The sequence below is a fragment of the Rana temporaria genome, chromosome 8, assembly GCF_905171775.1.
Source record: "Rana temporaria chromosome 8, aRanTem1.1, whole genome shotgun sequence".
Taxonomy (NCBI): domain Eukaryota; kingdom Metazoa; phylum Chordata; class Amphibia; order Anura; family Ranidae; genus Rana; species Rana temporaria.
In genome coordinates this window covers 103818590-103836273 of record NC_053496.1, presented here as the reverse complement: position 1 = coordinate 103836273, position 17684 = coordinate 103818590, and the positions used below count along the sequence as shown (strand labels likewise).

The window sequence follows — 17684 nt, the reverse complement described above, 5'->3', positions numbered from 1 at the left end:
TTTCTTTTTTGGTCATAAAATTATGGCTTTTATTTTATCTATTTTTATGGAATATTTTGTATAGTTTTTGTATTATTTTTTTGTAATTTATATTGTGGGTTGTCATTTGCAAAATAACCACAAGATAAAGCAGTAGAGCGTCATTTAAAATTAGATAATAGAATCTGATGATAGTAATTTGCAACCAAGCAAAAAGCAGGGGTCTCAAACTGGTGGCTCTCCAGCTGTTGCGAAACTACAAGTCCCATGAGGCATTGCAAGGCTGACATGACTCCGACAGGCAGAGGCATGATGGGACTTGTAGTTTCACAACAGCTGGAAGGCCACCAGTTTGAGACCCCTGAAGCAAAGAGTATATATAAAGCACTGGGTGGCACTGTTCCCCTGAAGATGTCCTAATAAAAGGCATTGGGAGGGGCTTCATCTGTGAGATCATTTCAGCTCTGTGAAGCGCACGGCCATCTTAGAAACCAGGTAGTGATTGGAAACAAGTAAAGCGGTCCTATGGTGATTTTATGTTAGTGCATAAAGTGGAGTGTGCAAGAGATTAAAGGGTTTTAAACTATATACAGACTTTTATTTTTTTCCTCTTGATGGTGCTTGGTATGGCGGACTGGACCTAAAGGAGGGGAGGTTTTATATGTGGATCAGAGTTGTTGCTGTGGAGGAGAGGAAATAGTGCGTCCAGACCTCCTTATTAATTTAATGGGTCATAACATCTGGTGAGCATGCACATTGAGGCACGTGGAGGAGCACTTTTTGGCAATGATTCGTTCACAATTGCATGTTAGCACAAAAATGGCATGAATGAAGATTTGGAACACAGAAGTGACACTCTGCAGAATCCCATGGAGTAATATTCTGCAGTTTGCAAAATTGTGTGTTTACTGCTTCTGCTGACTTTTAATATTTGGACACTTACCTGTCCAGGGTGCCCATGATGTCCTCACCCGAAACTGATCTGTCCCTCGGCTCCCGGGTGCAGGCACCGTTATCTTCAGTAAGGGAATCAGGAAGTGAAGTCTCCTGGCTTCACAGCCCAGTTCCCCCCTGCGCATGCGTGAGTCATGCTGCGCGTCCTCACTAGTCCCTACGGTTTTCTGGGACCTGTGTGCCTCCCAAAAGACAGTGGGGGGGGGGGTGGAGGAGGGGCCGGACATGGCGTAGATCGCTGTGGAAGCTGTGTCAATCTATCGCCAGAAGTGGGAGCAAATACCCGTATTACACATGTAATTCCACGGGACTGGAAAAGCGGAAGTTCCATTTTTGGGTGGAACACTGTTTTAAAGTGGTTGAAACCCTCTCATACACACAGCCTCCTCACGTGATACACAGAGATGAAACAAATCCTCCTACATGGGTTTCACTTGTTTATCTGCAATCTTCTCTTCCATACAACCCTTCAAAAGGGCAGAAAAGTGTTAACATCTTTCTCCATATGTTAGCAACACAGAGGAGGGGGCGGAGAGCTGCAGTTACGGTGTGCGAGAGCCAATTGGAGGAAAGGCACACACTCCCCTCTACACAGAAAACGTATGCAAAGGATGGATACAGAGCTGTGCTTTGAATAGACAAGCTGTGTGCTGAGCTCCATCCCCCTGTCACAAATGTATCTGATGTGTCGGGAATGCTAATAACAGAGGAATGAAGCAACAGAGAGAAACAACACTTAGGCCGGTCATACACGGTTCAAATCACTAATGGGCCGGCTGAATCTACCAAGTTGATTGATCAATCAATTTTGGTACAACCAGCTTGCCGGATTTGCTTCCGATAATCACTGTCTTCTCCTAGTGGGGATGGCTTCCCCGGCCCGCACCAACAGAAAACAATTGCTCGGCAGGAGGGATTCCCCAGTCAACACTTTCTGCGTTGATGGGGTAATTGTGTAAATTTGCACCGTTTATGCATTGCCTTAGAGCTTTGGAGAGAGATAAGTAAACACTACAGATATATGTGCTTTGTTCAGATTTTATGACTGAGGTTTACAACCACTTTAAGTTCAAGAGTAATACTCTACAGATAGTATGGAGTAACAGTTTTGATGTTTTTCGTACAGACATTAAGAAAACAGCATGCTTTAATGGTCACATTATTATATATTTTTAAGAATGTAGCATCAATTTAACAAATCACAGATTCATTTTATGTTTATTTGGTTTTAATACAGAGTTATATTAGGTTGCTGCAGTTTTCGTTACATACATGACAGTTAAGATAGCCAACCCTAAGTGGTGTTTTGTTCTATGCGGCATACGGACATTTGGCACAGAATGTTGTCATTTCAAAAACCTCTTTTAACAGCATTACAGATATACCAAATATTACTGTCTGTTCAGAACAAAAGAATTTATAAATGTATTTTTCTCATTATAATGGCATCTGAAATTCAGTGGGATATATTAGGCAGGAAGTAAACATTATCCATTAAGTTGAGGCTCTGAAAGCAGAAAAATGTGCACCTCAGTTTGTTGTGTATTGGGCTACTTGGGCGCAGACTGGTAAGAGTACCCACGCTGACCTGTATTCACAGCCAAAAGTGCCCACAAAGCAATGAAAGAAGGTACCCTGGTCTGATTCATGTTTTCGTCTTCATCATGTGGACAGGCAGGTGCACGTGCATCCCTTCCCTGTGGAAGAGATGCCATCAGGATGCAATATGGAAAGAAGAAAAGCCAGCAGAAGCAGTGGACGATGCTTTGTACAATGGTCTGCTGGGAAACCTTGGTCCTGCCATTCATGAACATTGTTGCAGACAATGTACACCAGCAAGATAACGCACCCTGCCACACTGCAAAAATGGTTCAAGAATGGTTTGAAGAACACAGCGAGTTCAAGGTGTTGACTTCAAATTCTCCAGATCTCAATTCGTTCATCTGTGGGATGTGCTGGAAGAACAAGTCCGATCCATGGAGACCCCATTTCACAACTTACAGGACTTAAAGGACGACAGCTTGGTGCCAGATGCCACAGCAGGTCTTGTGGCATCAATGCTGTGACATGTCAGGGCTGTTTTGGCAGCAAAAGGGGGAAACTACTTAAAATTAGGTGGGCCATCCTAATGTTATGGCTGATTGGTATATATACAATTGCACCAGAAAAGCACCATACAATCCAAGGCTCCAACAAAGATTAGTCAGTGAGTGACCATGGAAAGGACAACAGAACAGCCAATGTGTTTAAGGGGCCCAAAGCTATCCCCCCTTCTTCCGGACTCAAAGTGATACGGTGATAGACTCACATGGGACAGAGGCTTTTGGAGGCGACTGAATGCTAGACTCTTGCCTACCGATTATGGGCTCTGGCATTTGAGGGAGCTACAAGCATTTGGGAAGATGTCATGTAATGCAAAAAGACATTATTAAAAAGGCCATGATGGTCTCTGCCAGTGTGGGACATATAGCAGATGCTGATATCATCAACAAGCCACCTGTCTGGGGCCCCCTGCCATAATGTGTTTATTGTAAGTAGGTCTGCTATTGTGTGAAGGTGTTCTGTGTTTATACTTATGATTATATGTATTGTGTCTTCTGAGCTAGAAAACATCAAGTCTGACCTAAAAGGTCAGACATTTGAGTCATCTAGGTTGGTTAAATGACTAGTTAATTAGCCCATGTTAATTTATGTTTCTGGTTGCAGTTTGTATTGCTAGGTTAATATGATCAGAAGGGGGAACCTCCTCCTCAAGTGTATAAAAGCCTGCATTCGCGATCAAATAAAGAGTTCCAGCTTTGCAGCCTAGATCTTGGTTGTAAAATGTGGCTATAATATCCAATATCTATATTCAGACTGGAGGAAGCGGTATATGTGGGAAGTTCCGTTACAGATACTAGACCTTCATTAATATTATTTCAATAGAGGAAGTACAGATTATGTGTAGTCCTCCTTTTAAAAAGACCCTTTCCTGCTGTAGCTGGGAACTTCAAGACCATTGCCCCCGTCTGCCTGCTTGCGGATGTCTCCTTAGCAAGAAATGTCTTAAGGGGACACCCATGTGTTACATAAACACAGCTCCGGCAAGCCTTTTCCTTCCTTCTTTCAATCTTTAAATAAGCCTAAACCTTCATAGTAGAGCTAGTGATTAAGACTGTGTAGGGAGGGATTGAGACAATATCTTTTCATTATAGAGTTTTTGTAGTACTGTGTATATGTGGAGGGCACCCACACCAATTTGGAAATGATTCAGACCTTGTAGGGTTTTGTTGTGGTGTATATATATATATATATATATATATATATATATATATATATATATATATATATATATATATATATATATATATATATATATATATATATACACACCTCTTCCTATTTGTGTACCTGATGGCAGCAGGGGCCTATCGCTCAGCTGCCCTTAATATCTGCTGAGAATCAAGGAAGTTCAGGAAGCAGCACTAAAGGATCTTGGATCTTAATAGAGCGCGCACAGCAAGCGCACCTGTTAGTGCAGTAAATAGCTTTGTTTAGACCAGCTTGGCCCAAATAAACTTTTTAAAAAGGGACCTTATGCGTGGGGTTAGGCTTTAAAAATTCAAACATGGCAAAATTACCAGAGTTTAATTGATTTACTGTATGAAAAGTCAGATATGACCAGGATCATGCAATCAAATAATCAGCAATAGACCACCCCCTTAAGCTTCAAAAGCAGAAGATGGGGGTTTTCACATGCTGAGGTTGTGATGCTTTGCTTCCAGTATGCGGCAAGAACTATCGCTCCTTCAAGAAAATGTTGCAATGCCAACAGCTGTGGTGCGTCAGTGTGGCAATTACAGGGTTAAAACAGATGGTGAGGAGGCATTACATGCCTCCTCACCACCTGTCAAAAGCGACATGTTAAGAAAAACCTAAAAACGGCAAAAGGTGTTCTGAAAGCTCTGAACCACAGTTACCCATGGCAAGAGAGAAAGGTTTTTTTCTTACAGTTCGTAAACCTAGCAACTTATGAACTATCTCACTGGCGATCTGCACAAAGTTTGCTAACAAAGCTTGTTTAAACGCCATGATATGGCATCCCCTATTTAGTGTGCATGCGAATTGGGGTTATCTTGTTGCACAAATCCCCAACAGAGAAGGACCAGAAGGCGCTTATATCACATTTAAGTGGCTTAAACCTGTCCTTGTAGGGGTGGAGGACGTATTCAAATGGTCCCCTTATGTGCTGACAAAAAAAGAGATTTTTAATACAGCTTACCTGTAAAATCTTTTTCTTGGAGTACATCACGGGACACAGAGCGGCATTCATTACTATATGGGTTATATGGAGTACCTTCAGGTGATGGACACTGGCAATCTCAAACCGGAAATGCCCCTCCCTATATAACCCCCTCCCATAGGAGGAGTACCTCAGTTTTGTAGCAAGCAGTATGCCTCCCAAAATGGTCCTCAAAAGAGGGGTGGGAGCTCTGTGTCCCGTGATGTACTCCAAGAAAAAGATTTTACAGGTAAGCTGTATTAAAAATCTATTTTTCTTTATCGTTACATCACGGGACACAGAGCGGCATTCATTACTATATGGGATGTCCCAAAGCAATGCTTACAATGAGGGGAGGGAGAACATCTCCAAGACAAAAGGATTTAATTTAGAGAAATACTCAAATCATAATAAATCCAACTTAGTTGAGAAAAATAATCTTAAATTTTAAATTTAACTCAAAAAAGAGGAGCCCCCGGAATCCGAGGGTCTCAAACTGCAGCCTGCAGCACTGCCTGCCCAAAGGTTGTATCAGAATTCCTTCTTACGTCCAACTGGTAGAATTTTGTAAACGTGTGGACAGAAGACCAGGTTGCCGCCTTGCAAACTTGAGCCATAGAGATCTGGTGGTGTGCTGCCCAGGAGGCGCCCATGGCCCTAGTAGAATGAGCCTTTAATGATACTGGAGGAGGCAACCCTTTCAAGCCGTAGGCCCGAGTGATTAATTGCTTAATCCACCTAGAAATGGTGGACTTTGCAGCTGCCTGCCCCTTCTTGGGCCCATCCGGTAATATGAACAGCACATCTGTTTTCCGGATCTTCTTTGTAGCTTTAAGATAGGCCTTCATGGCCCTGACGATATCCAAGGTATGCAGCAACCCTTCCTTTCTGGAAGTAGGTTTAGGGAAGAAGGATGGTAATACCAAATCCTGGTTCAAATGAAAACTGGATATAACCTTCGGTAGGAAGGAAGGATGAGGGCGGAGAACGACCCTGTCCTTATGAAAAATAAGATATGGTTCCTTACAGGATAAGGCCGCCAGTTCCGATACTCTTCTTGCGGAAACTATGGCAACCAAAAATACTAACTTCCTTGTCAGTAAAACCAAAGGAATTTCAGCCAACGGCTCAAACGGTTGTTTCTGTAAACTTGACAGAACAAGGTTTAAATCCCACGGGCAAAGCGGGGATTTAACTGGAGGTTTAATACGTAAGACCCCTTGAAGGAAGGTCTTAACCAGCGAGTGGGTGGCCAGCGGCCGCTGAAACCACACTGACAGAGCAGAAATCTGTCCTTTGATTGTGCTTAATGCCAATCCTTTATCCACTCCTAGCTGGAGAAAACTTAAAACTCTATTAATGGTGAATTTGCGAGGAAGCCATAGCTTGGACTCACACCAGCCTACATAGGCCTTCCAGACCCTGTGATAAATCACCCTAGAGACCGGTTTCCTGGCTCTGATTAGGGTAGAGATTACTTTCTGAGACAGACCTCTACCCCTGAGAATCAGGGATTCAGCTTCCAGGCCGTCAAATTTAGATGCCGTAAGGCAGGGTGGAGGATCGGACCTTGCGATAGCAGGTCTGGCCGTAGAGGAAGAGTCCAAGGGTCTCCCACTACCATCTTTAGGATTAGTGAGTACCATGCCCTTCTGGGCCATGCTGGAGCTACCAGGATGACTGGTATGTGCTCCACCCTGATCCTGCGCAGCAGGCGGGGTAGTAACTGAAGCGGGGGAAATGCATAAAGAAGTTTGAACTGATGCCAAGGGCAAACCAGCGCATCGGTTCCGCAGGCCATCGGATCCCTTGAGCGGGACATGAACCTGTCTAGCTTCTTGTTGAGTCTCGATGCCATGACATCCACGTCCGGCACTCCCCATTTTTGGCAGAGTGCTTGAAAGATTTGTGGATGCAGAGACCATTCCCCCGGCCATAGAGTCTGGCGGCTTAAGAAGTCCGCCTGAAAGTTGTCCACTCCGGGAATGAATATTGCCGATATGCAGGGCACATGAGCCTCTGCCCATAGGAGAATCAAGCTCACCTCTCTCTGAGCGGCTTGACTCCTGGTTCCCCCTTGGTGATTTATGTATGCCACGGCCGTGGCATTGTCTGATTGAATCCTCACCGGGAACCCCTGCAATTTTGACGTCCAAGCCCTGAGGGCTAGTCGAGCAGCTCTGAGCTCCAAGATGTTGATGGGCAACTGCTCCTCTAGCTTTGCCCAAGTACCTTGGCGAGTGCAACCATCCAAAATTGCTCCCCAGCCTGTCAGGCTGGCGTCTGTGGTCACTATCTTCCAAGCCACTGGGCTGAAAGATCTCCCCTTCAGTAGGTTCTGAGGGTCTAACCACCAACACAGACTTTGTCGGACTCTTGATGAGAGCGGCAACGGGATATCCAAGGCCTGTGGCCTTCTGCTCCATGCCGACAGGATGGCTGCCTGCAGGATGCGAGTGTGACTCTGGGCGTATGGTACCGCCTCGAATGTGGCCACCATCTTGCCTAGTAACCTCATACATAGGCGAATAGTCGGTTCCTTTTTGCTTAGAACCAGTAGGATTAATTCCTTGATGGCTTTGACCTTCCTCAGAGGTAGAAACACTCTTTGTTGTTCTGTGTCTAATCTCATGCCGAGATATTCCAACTGCCTTGTGGGCAGGAAAGCTGACTTTTCTCGATTTAGGACCCAGCCGAACTTCTCGACGTATTGGACCGTGAGGGCCACTGCTCGCTCCAAGCCGGGAGACGAGTGATCTATGACTAGGAGGTCGTCCAGGTATGCTAGGATCGTGACCCCTTGGATCCTTAGTTTGGCTAGGATTGGAGCTAGGACCTTCGTGAACACCCGGGGGGCCGTAGCCAACCCGAAGGGAAGCGCCACGAATTGGAAGTGACGCGAAGCCACCATGAAGCGTAGATATTTTTGATGTGGCTGATAAATTGGAACATGAAGGTAGGCATCCTTTATGTCTATGGACGCCATGAAGTCGTCCTTTTGGAGTGTGGCAGCTGCTGACCGCACGGATTCCATCCGAAATGAGCGGATCTTTAGGTATGCATTTACCATCTTTAGGTCCAAAATTGGCCTGACATCTCCATTGGACTTCGGGATGATGAATAGGTTGGAGTAGAAACCTAGCCCCTGTTCCAGGACTGGTACCTCTACTATTACTTCCTGGGAAAGTAGATGATTTAATGCCGACATTAATGCGGCTCCTTTCTCCGGATCGTTTGGAATCCTCGACTCCTGGAAATGAGGAGGAGGAAACTTTAGGAAATCTAATTTGTAGCCCGTGGCCACGGAAGACCGTACCCACTCGTCGGGAATGCTGGCTTCCCAAACCTCTGAAAAGAGTCGCAGCCTTCCCCCCACCTTCGTGGGTGGGGGCGCCCCTTCATAAGGGCTTGGGGGCTGGTTTTGCTGGTTTGCGAAACCACTGCTTTCTGCCTCTAGCAGCCTGTCCTTGAGACTTGCTGTTGAAGCCGAAGTTTGCTTTCGCAGGAGGCCGTCGATACTGTTTGGCATTAGAGGGCCCCTGCCCAGGGGAGTACTGTCGTTTAAACGCAGGCCCCTGAAACTTCTTCTTAGTTGGCAAGAGAGTACTTTTGCCATTTGAAATGGTCTGAATGTATTTATCTAGGTCTTCTCCGAAGAGTCGTCCTCCATAGAAGGGAAACCCTACCAGGAGCTTCTTGCATGGGGGCTCGGCCTCCCAGCTCTTTAACCATAAGAGTCTTCTCATATGGATAAGGGATAACGATAAACGTGACGCTTGCTGGATAGAATCCTTAATTGCGTCTACTGTAAAACATATGGCCCTAGGGACATCGGAAAATTCTTCTGCCTGCTGGGCAGGAATAAGTTTAAGCATCTGCTTAATTTGATCCGATAATGCTTGAGCAACCCCAATCGCAGCCACAGCTGGCTGTACTACTGCCCCTGCCGTAGTGAAGGAGTTCTTAAGTAGTGCTTCCAAGCGTTTATCAACTGGATCCTTGAATACCTGTATGTTTTCTACAGGGCATGTTAACGACTTGTTAACACATGAGATGGCTGCGTCCACTGCAGGAGTAGCCCATTTCTTGGAAAATGTATCTTCCATAGGATATAGGGCAGAGAATCTTTTAGGTGGTAAGAAGATTTTATCTGGCTTGTTCCAATCTTGGAACAAAACTCCCTCTAATAGAGGGTGGATCGGAAACACTGCGTTGCTTTGAGGCGCCCTCAGTGAGCCCAAAGCTGAAACCGTCGATACCTGGAGATCTGGTACTGGCAAGTTGAATGCATTATGGACCAAGTCCGTTAAGGCTTGAATCCACCAGCCCTCCCCTTGGGAGACTGCTCCAGACTCCTCTGTATCCGGATCTTCGATCCCTGAACCTACTTGGTCCTTGTCCAAGAGATCGTCCAATTCCCCTGAGGAAAGGACCTCCTCTTCTGAGGGTCCACGCTCGGGCGACGGAGATCTAATCCGTTTACTGCCCCGCATAGCTGTGGCTATCATTTTTCCCATTCTTTTCTCCATCTCTCTTAAAGAGGTGAATAATACCTCGTCCGTGACCATCTTAGGGTTGGACTGACCCGCGCCAGCTCCAGCCCCAGATCCCGATGGCCCCAAGGCTCCCTGTGGGGAAAGCAGCGGCATAGCTTTGTCCGAGACCTCAGACTCTCTGGGGGAATCCCCACCTCTTGTACCCTCTGACCCGGATGCCATGGTACAATACCGAGGTACACCTGCTACCTATTGGTACTTGGAACTATAAAAGTTAATTGCCCAAACACCTGTTTGGGGGATAAAAAATGCTTCCTCTCCCCTAGATGACTTTTTTTTTTTTTTTTTTTTTTCAATCTTTTTTCAATCTTTCTTTTTTTTTTTTTGTTTTTTGTTTCAAATCCAGGAAAGAAAAATCATTCTGTCCCCCTGAGTAGTATTGCAAGAAAAACTATGAGATGGAAAGAAACAGCCTATTTCTAGGCTTGAAAACAGTCTTCTGAAGACTGCAATATTCTTTTTGGCCACTGTGTGTCCTCGGCGCCCCGTGCTGCCGCTCTGGTCTTTCCTCCCCAGTTCCAATGTATCGAATGCTGTTTGGAACGAAAAGGAAGGGCCGCCCCTTCCTTAAACCACTGACCCGCCCTTCCCCCCTCAGCTAAACGGCGCGAATTGCGCCTATAACACGTGAACGCGCGCGCCCGCCGATAGGGGGGGGGGGGTTGGGGGGAAGGGAGCCTCTCTGCTCCAGCTGGAACCACGAGGAGGTCAGCGTTTAGCTCTCTGACACACACATATACTTTATATTACACAGGCCCTACTCAAATGCTTTTCCAACACTACAAGGGAGGTCACTTCTTATGGAGAAAAAATACATAGAGCCATCCTATCATTAAGATATGTGACTAGTTTGCCAGATGCAGCGCATAACTTTAGGCATGTCCCCTGTGACCCCCCAGAAAAAACCTGCTAAGAACCAAGTTCCGCAAGTTTTCCCCTCACTTACCTGCTCCATGCCGCAGGACTTTGCCAAGCAAGAGGCCCAATCTTCCCCCATCTCCGTGGGGATGTCTAGACCTTCAGGCCCTGGGTTCCTATGAAGGATCCACTGTCCTGGGCCCATATAGCACTCTGGCAACAGAAACATTAGGCACCCAAAGGTTTCTAAGTTCTGGGCCCAGGGTCCAGCTCTCTAAAAAGAAAAGCATTATGGGCTATACCCCAAGGGTTTGGGGTCCGGTTACTGACCACTTTAGCGCTGAGGCCTTTGGACAGAACCGGTTAGCTCACCTAATCCCAAGGATGCGGAGGCAAGCTAAACCATGACCAACACCTAAGACACTGGCGTAAAAACTGAGGTACTCCTCTTATGGGAGGGGGTTATATAGGGAGGGGCATTTCCTGTTTGAGATTGCCAGTGTCCATCACCTGAAGGTACTCCATATAACCCATATAGTAATGAATGCCGCTCTGTGTCCCGTGATGTAACGATAAAGAAAATAGATTACACACAATTAACAAGCATGTTATAAACCTGCATCTTCATGGATACACAAATTAGATAAATTCAGACTATATTAAGCCATATTAAGACAGCACAAAGGAAATTATGGGTAAAGCAAATGGTGTTCAATGAAGAAATGCTAACGTAAGTGAAGTAAGCCACAAAACCAAGGCGATCAGCATGCAGGAAAGATGTGTGCAATTACCTGGTGGTCTGTGTGCCTCACCCACCATGCTGGGCGCCAGTACCTCATGAGATGGGTGCTGTATCTGGGTTGGGTAGTGCTGGGGTTCATAGGATAAGACAGAAGGATTGTGGGTATAAGGGTAGGAGGAGGAGCTGTGAGAGCGATGACTGCTGTCCACAAGTGGTTTCCTCTCATTGGATGCCTCCTTTTAACAAATGAAATAGAAAAAAATACACCAGTAAACAAGATGGTTAATGTGAAGCAGGATAAAATACATCTATAAAACAATTACTTTGCATAACATGGAAGGATAACGCATGGCTAAACATTCAACATTGCAAGCTATAGGCACATGACTACCATCAACAGGCATCACAGACACATGGCAACAAGGTCTTAAACTATGGGACAATAATAACCCTCTGCAAAAAAAAAAACAGGATTTTTGTACTTGCTGTACTCTTTTCAGGAGTTCATTAGGAAAGACAGGGTTATATTACAAGAGGAATACTGCTGTTTACAGGAATTTGTACACTAGCAAACAAGGCTGTTAGTATAAGAATAACCCATCTAATTCCCATCAAGCTCCAGTTCAGGGAGAATCAGTAGTAGGAGTATATCCTAAAGATGGACCTGTGTCCCCCAATTAACAAAATGTGGAAAAAGACTGCGCTAAACCAAAAAATGAAAGAAGCTGCCAGCACACAAACACAGCCAAAGGAAAAGATAAATAATAAGTGCGGCGCTATAAGTGTATCAAAATACAATATCAGTAATAACATCCGATATATAAACATAAATAACAAATAATGATGACTAAGAGCCGGTTCACACTCCAGCGGCACGACTTCGGGGGCGACTCTGCAAGTTGTCCTGAGGACGACTTCAGAGGCGACCAGCAAAACGACTTCTGTATAGAAGTCAATGCAGGTCGCCCCGAGCCGCCCCCGAAGTTGTGCAGGAACCTTTTTCTAAGTCGGAGCGACTTGCGTCGCCCCCGAAGTTGTGCAGGAACCTTTTTCTAAGTCGGAGCGACTTGCGTCGCATTAAATGGGACGCGACTCGTCAGGCTCTCAATGATGAAGTCCATGTGCGAAGACCAGATATCACAAATATTGTGATACTGGAAGAATAAAACACTGAATGTGAAAATAGTCCATAAAGGGGCGTGGCTACGGCATGCAGGAGTGAGGACGTTCTCTCCTAGAGCTCCGTGAGACCCGCGACCTAAACGGCTTTCATGTCGGCTTCCCGGGGGGATTTTCGCTGCAAAAGATGCCGCCGAAGCACAGAACATCCCCGCAGCCACAAAGGACACCTCGGGGACGGTCTGGGTCACTAGATGCCTTCTTCCCGGGGACCTGCAAGACCACAGCAGGTACAGCCAAGATGGCGCCCGACACACGCGGCCAGGGCTGTCTCCCCGATCAGCTCCCCACACATGGCGCAGCTATCTCCACCTCACCCCTCCTCTCCTGCACGCTCAGATGCCCTGGAGGGGCCCTCAGGTGTCGGCGACCCCTGGGAAGATAGGGACATCCGTGCTCACATCCTGTCTCTCCCCAATAAGGCAGATCTGGAGCTGTTTGCCCACAGAGTGGAGAAGGCCCTGAGACAAGATATTGAGGCCTTGCAGGCTGACACTGCATACTTGGGGGATAGAGTTGAGACTCTGGAGTCACAATGGGAAGAGACTGCCCTTACCTTGCAAGCCCTCTCTGACCATTCCAAGCAGCAAGACCGCAAGCTTGAGGCCCTGCTAGACCAGATGGAAGATTTTGAAAATAGAAGTCGCAGGGTGAATATCCGCATCAGAGGCTTACCCGAAGCCACTGGCCCCGGGGATATCATACCCACCCTGCAAGGGGTCTTTAAACAAATACTAGGCCTACAGGCGCCGGAACATTTTGAAATAGACCGGGCCCACAGAGCTCTGCGGCCCCCCTCTGATGACCCTGACAAGCCCAGAGACATTATCTGTAAACTGCACAAATATTTGCTCAAAGAACGCATCATGAACCAGGTCAGGGGAGTTCGATACGTGGATTTTGATGGAGCCAAACTGACTTTCTTCCCAGACCTTTCCAAACGTACTGTGATGCAACACCGGGCTCTTAAGCTTTTGCTGGCGGTTCTGCAAGAGGCTCAACTACCCTACCGGTGGGGTTTTCCGTTTAGCCTATCCGCGACTAAAGATGGCAGGCAGGTTACCTTGCGCAATAGGGATGACTTGCCCCGCTTTTTGGAGTCCCTCGGATTGCCTCAAGTAGATATCCCGGACTGGAGGGCATCACCGGATTCTCCCTGAACGCCCGGACTCGTGGCAAACAGCTCGCCGCAGACGCCGCCGCGGATCCAGGAGAGGGCCCCTTGGCCCTCCACCTTCTCGCTCCCCGCAGAGTGAAGCCTGAACAGTGACACAGTTTACCGTTGACGTCTGATATTTTTAGTTGACATTTTCTGAACACCCCATAGAAGCCGTATCTACTTTCTGCCCCAGCTCAGGGGCGGATTATGCACTTCCAAATATCCACGGGTCCTGGTGGGGACTCGCTTCTGGTGGCTTTCCGTTTTCCCCCAATGGGCCAACTCTATAGAGTTATGTTCCCCTCTTGGGGAATGCCTCTGCTCGCTGGCCTCCACTGTCTCCTCATCCTGGGGGGGAGGGGGTGGAGGCTCCCGACCGGTGGCGAGAATGCACTTTGGTGTATCTTTTGTTTTTCTTTATGTTTTTGTTTTGGATGTTTTCTATGTTTTGCGTTTCCTAAACCTACTAAATCACATTAAATAAAATCATACAACACTCTAATATATCAGCTTAAAAAATAGTTTTAGCGTGAAAGCAGTAATAGATAAAGTCCATAAAGTGCTTAGGTGCAGATGAAATCCAAAAATAAAGTGCAAAAAATCCAAGTAGTGATGTCCAGAGAACCTCCACCAAATAGCAGGAATGGCCTCTCACCTTAATACTTCGACCTGCAATAGGTCACAAAGCATGGGATATAACGAGAACCTCCTGTTCTCACAGAGACAGCAACCAGATGCAGCAGCTCAATATGGCAGACTCACTCAGGAACAAGGTAAGGCAATCAGGGCTAATGAAACAGAAAGAAAGGAGATCTAGTGCTCTCTGAAGCCAAACCGATACATTTATTAAAATTTAAGAGATACACTCACATGTAAAAGCACTCCTATGTGAGTGCAACGAATCAGCATAACAAGGATCACAGCATGAAAACAGCCTGTATCTCACTTGAGTTGACGATCGCGGGTGATGTCACACGTGGCCTCTCCCCCTCGTACGTCGTTAAGTCCCTATGGTCGGGACTTCATCAGCGTGGGGTGAAGAGAAGTGATTGCAGTAATGTTATGGTCTATGACTGCACAATGGTGCATATTTAAGTGGCTAGCACATCACTTGCTCTGTGTTTAATTTTAACATCAGTTTGTGGATTTAGTGTATGCTGTTGCACTCTATTACTATGGTTATTATAAGTTTGATTGTTTTTCTTCTTACACTAAGCGATCAGATAGTTTGATTTTTATCATAAAAAAGTAATTCTTAAAAAAAAGATTTTAGTAGCACATACACTGGAAGAGTTTTGACAAGGTTGGGACTTTTGATGGAGACCAGACTGTCAATCTTACAAAATTCATAAGCAGTTTGCTCCAGCTACAGACAGGTATGCCCTGCTCAGGGCACAGAGGCAACTGCAGGCAAAATCAGAGAAGGATACTGAAGAATGAATGAAGCATGCTCGTGTTCACTGCATTCAAAATCCGCTATCATAGAGGAGATTCTTGCCCAAAAGAAAAATCACATGGTTAACACACAGGAGTGTGAGGACACTAGCAGGGGACAACTTTCCAGCTGTCAGTGCCAGGCCCTTTAGCAGGGATGCTGCAAGTCACCCCAGAGCCAATAGTAGAACAGGAGCTGGGAGAGCCTGCAGGATCTCTCCCTCTGTGCATATGATCTGTCACATTGCCAAGTGCAGGGGTACTCACCAACCAACTGCAAAAGCAGGGAAAAACATCTGTCTTTCATAAGACAGCAGGGAGCCCTTGGATGATCGTCCTGCAAGAATTGTGGTGGTGCGACTTCCGAGAGGGTTGGATGGAGGAAAAGGCATGTGCACGCAAGTAGGAAGTGGCGCACGCATGCACAGAAAAGAGGGCACCAGGAACCCCCAAAAAAATTGTGTGGTGCCCTGATCCAGATGACCCACAACCGTAAATGCACCTTGAACAGAGCTCTGGCATTAACCCCTACAGGAACACTAATGGAGCAACAGTACCAAGCATGTACCAAGCATGCACCAGGCTTCCCCAAAAGGCTTCCCTCTTAAGTGTAATTACTTTACCTTGTATGCTTTTTCTGAAGGATATAATAAAATTGATAAATTTAAAAGGGCAAGGCCCTTAGCGTTCCATAGTGGCAGTCCAGAAGATACCCTAAATACCCCACAATGTAGGCAAGCTAAAAGGTACCAGGCAAGATCCAGGAAGTCTTTGCCCGTCCAGTGGACCACCAGTGGGTGTACTGTGTCCCTGAACTTGTAAAAGTGATCTATCCCTCACTCACACAGAGGATCAGGTGCCTTGGAGAGTGCCCCACAGTTATATTATTGGCTGGCCCTGCATCTTCAGCATGTTGGGCTCTAGGAACAGCCCGCAAGGCTATGCTGAGGATCAACCAATCCAAAGAACTGCATACATGAGCTCTTTGGCACTGTAGTAAATGAAAGATCTTGACTGCAGAACAAGTGAATCTTGACAGCAAAATGTAAATGTTGTAGAAAGGGTTTTGCTACTCTCAGGGGGAAAAGATTTCCATTCTCCTAAAACACTAGCAAAAAAACTAGAGCTTGATGGGAGTGGGAGGGGTTGTATCTGGCTAAGGGCTTGGTTTGCTAGTTTCCAATCTCCTCTAGACAGCAGTATAATGAGTTTTCTATCAGAATTAAACTTGTATCCCCTAATGAAGGATAAAGACATGCAGTTTGCACAAAAAAATTTTTTTTTATTGGCGTTCAAGTATATCAACCTCAGGAATATAATTAGGATTAAGACATACAAACCGATGGGGAATGTAATCCTTAAAGCAGAACTATAGTAATTTTTCAAGCAAACAGTCAAAATTGCAAGTTAAAAATTGTGCAAGCATGCATACTTGCAAATCTATGTTCTCTGTTGCATTATCCATATGCAATTTGTTAAGAGTCTGGTTTTCAGCATTAGTGGGAGTTGATAAATGCACAGCTTCCAATTGAGGGAAGTGATGTAATCAGTATTTAGGAACACTTTTCTTTATTCTTTGCTAGGAAAGGACAATATAAGTGTTGTGCTATGCTTCCTCTGTCCTGCCTTTTGATCAGCCACTTCTTGTTTAAAACAAATAATAGTCAACAAATGAGAAGGGAGAACACAGGATAGGACTGAGTGCCAAAGCCAAGAAAACACAGAGAATCCCAAGCCATGCACTGAGCCTTCACAACATCTTCTGGAAAACCCCAAGACAAAGGACACATTTGTAAAGTACATTTTTAATTCACTACACATTCACTGCAGGTGAACCTTCCAGGTACATTTCAAAATGACATTAGTGAACGAACGTTAAGTGAAAATTACATTCACTGCTTTACAAATTTGCCCGATTGCATGCATGCACCATTTTTAACTTTTTCAGATTGTTAGAATAAAAAAAAAAAATCTGCTTTGAATTTTGCAAAAACTTTTTTTTGTATAGTTTCAAAAACCACATGTTACTTGGCTGACAGGAAAAATACAGATGGCAAACATGTCTTCAGCTGTCTTTCCCACCAGCGTTAGCAGCTCAGTGCAGAAAAGCAGGAAGATAATTAGATTTCTTTATGTAGGAAATATCGCTCAGTGTAACAGGGAGATAAGCCAAAATGTTTGCAAACATTTTATGGAATAGAGTACTATGGTACTTACAAAACTGTGGGAAGAGACCAAAGTCTCTTCTCTGCTAGAGATTACTGTTCCGCTGAGGCTCCGTGCAAGCCGACGAAAGTTCTCTGCACTGTATAGTTCATCATCTTCGTTATCCCTGCTTTGGTCCCTTACTTGAGTGACCTGTAGGTACACACAAGAAGTTTGACGACAAGTGGCAGACCTATTCTCTTTCTGTATTTTGAATTATCGGTGCAAATTATTGTTAAATTTCAAAGGCTGGCCTTACAGAGGCATACAATGACCATGCATACCAAAAAAATATTTGGTCTCAAAATCCCCACAAAGTATTAGTATTGAGGAGGTGCTGCCCTAACATTTAGGGTG

The 17684-nt window shown here is 45.5% G+C and overlaps 1 protein-coding gene across 4 annotated transcripts in view; it reads right to left on the bottom strand.

The window, feature by feature from the left end:
• Nucleotides 1–17684, bottom strand: part of USP54 (ubiquitin specific peptidase 54) — a 201257-nt gene that overhangs the window by 4546 nt on the left and 179027 nt on the right. For 3 of the 4 annotated variants that reach the window (XM_040320457.1, XM_040320460.1, XM_040320458.1), the window contains 2 exons: nucleotides 17340–17480; nucleotides 11400–11586 (listed from right to left, as the gene is read on the bottom strand). In XM_040320457.1, the coding sequence (XP_040176391.1) occupies nucleotides 11400–11586; nucleotides 17340–17480 (328 nt within the window). The remainder of the gene's footprint in view (nucleotides 1–11399; nucleotides 11587–17339; nucleotides 17481–17684) is intronic. The other variant, XM_040320459.1, reaches the window with a different exon arrangement.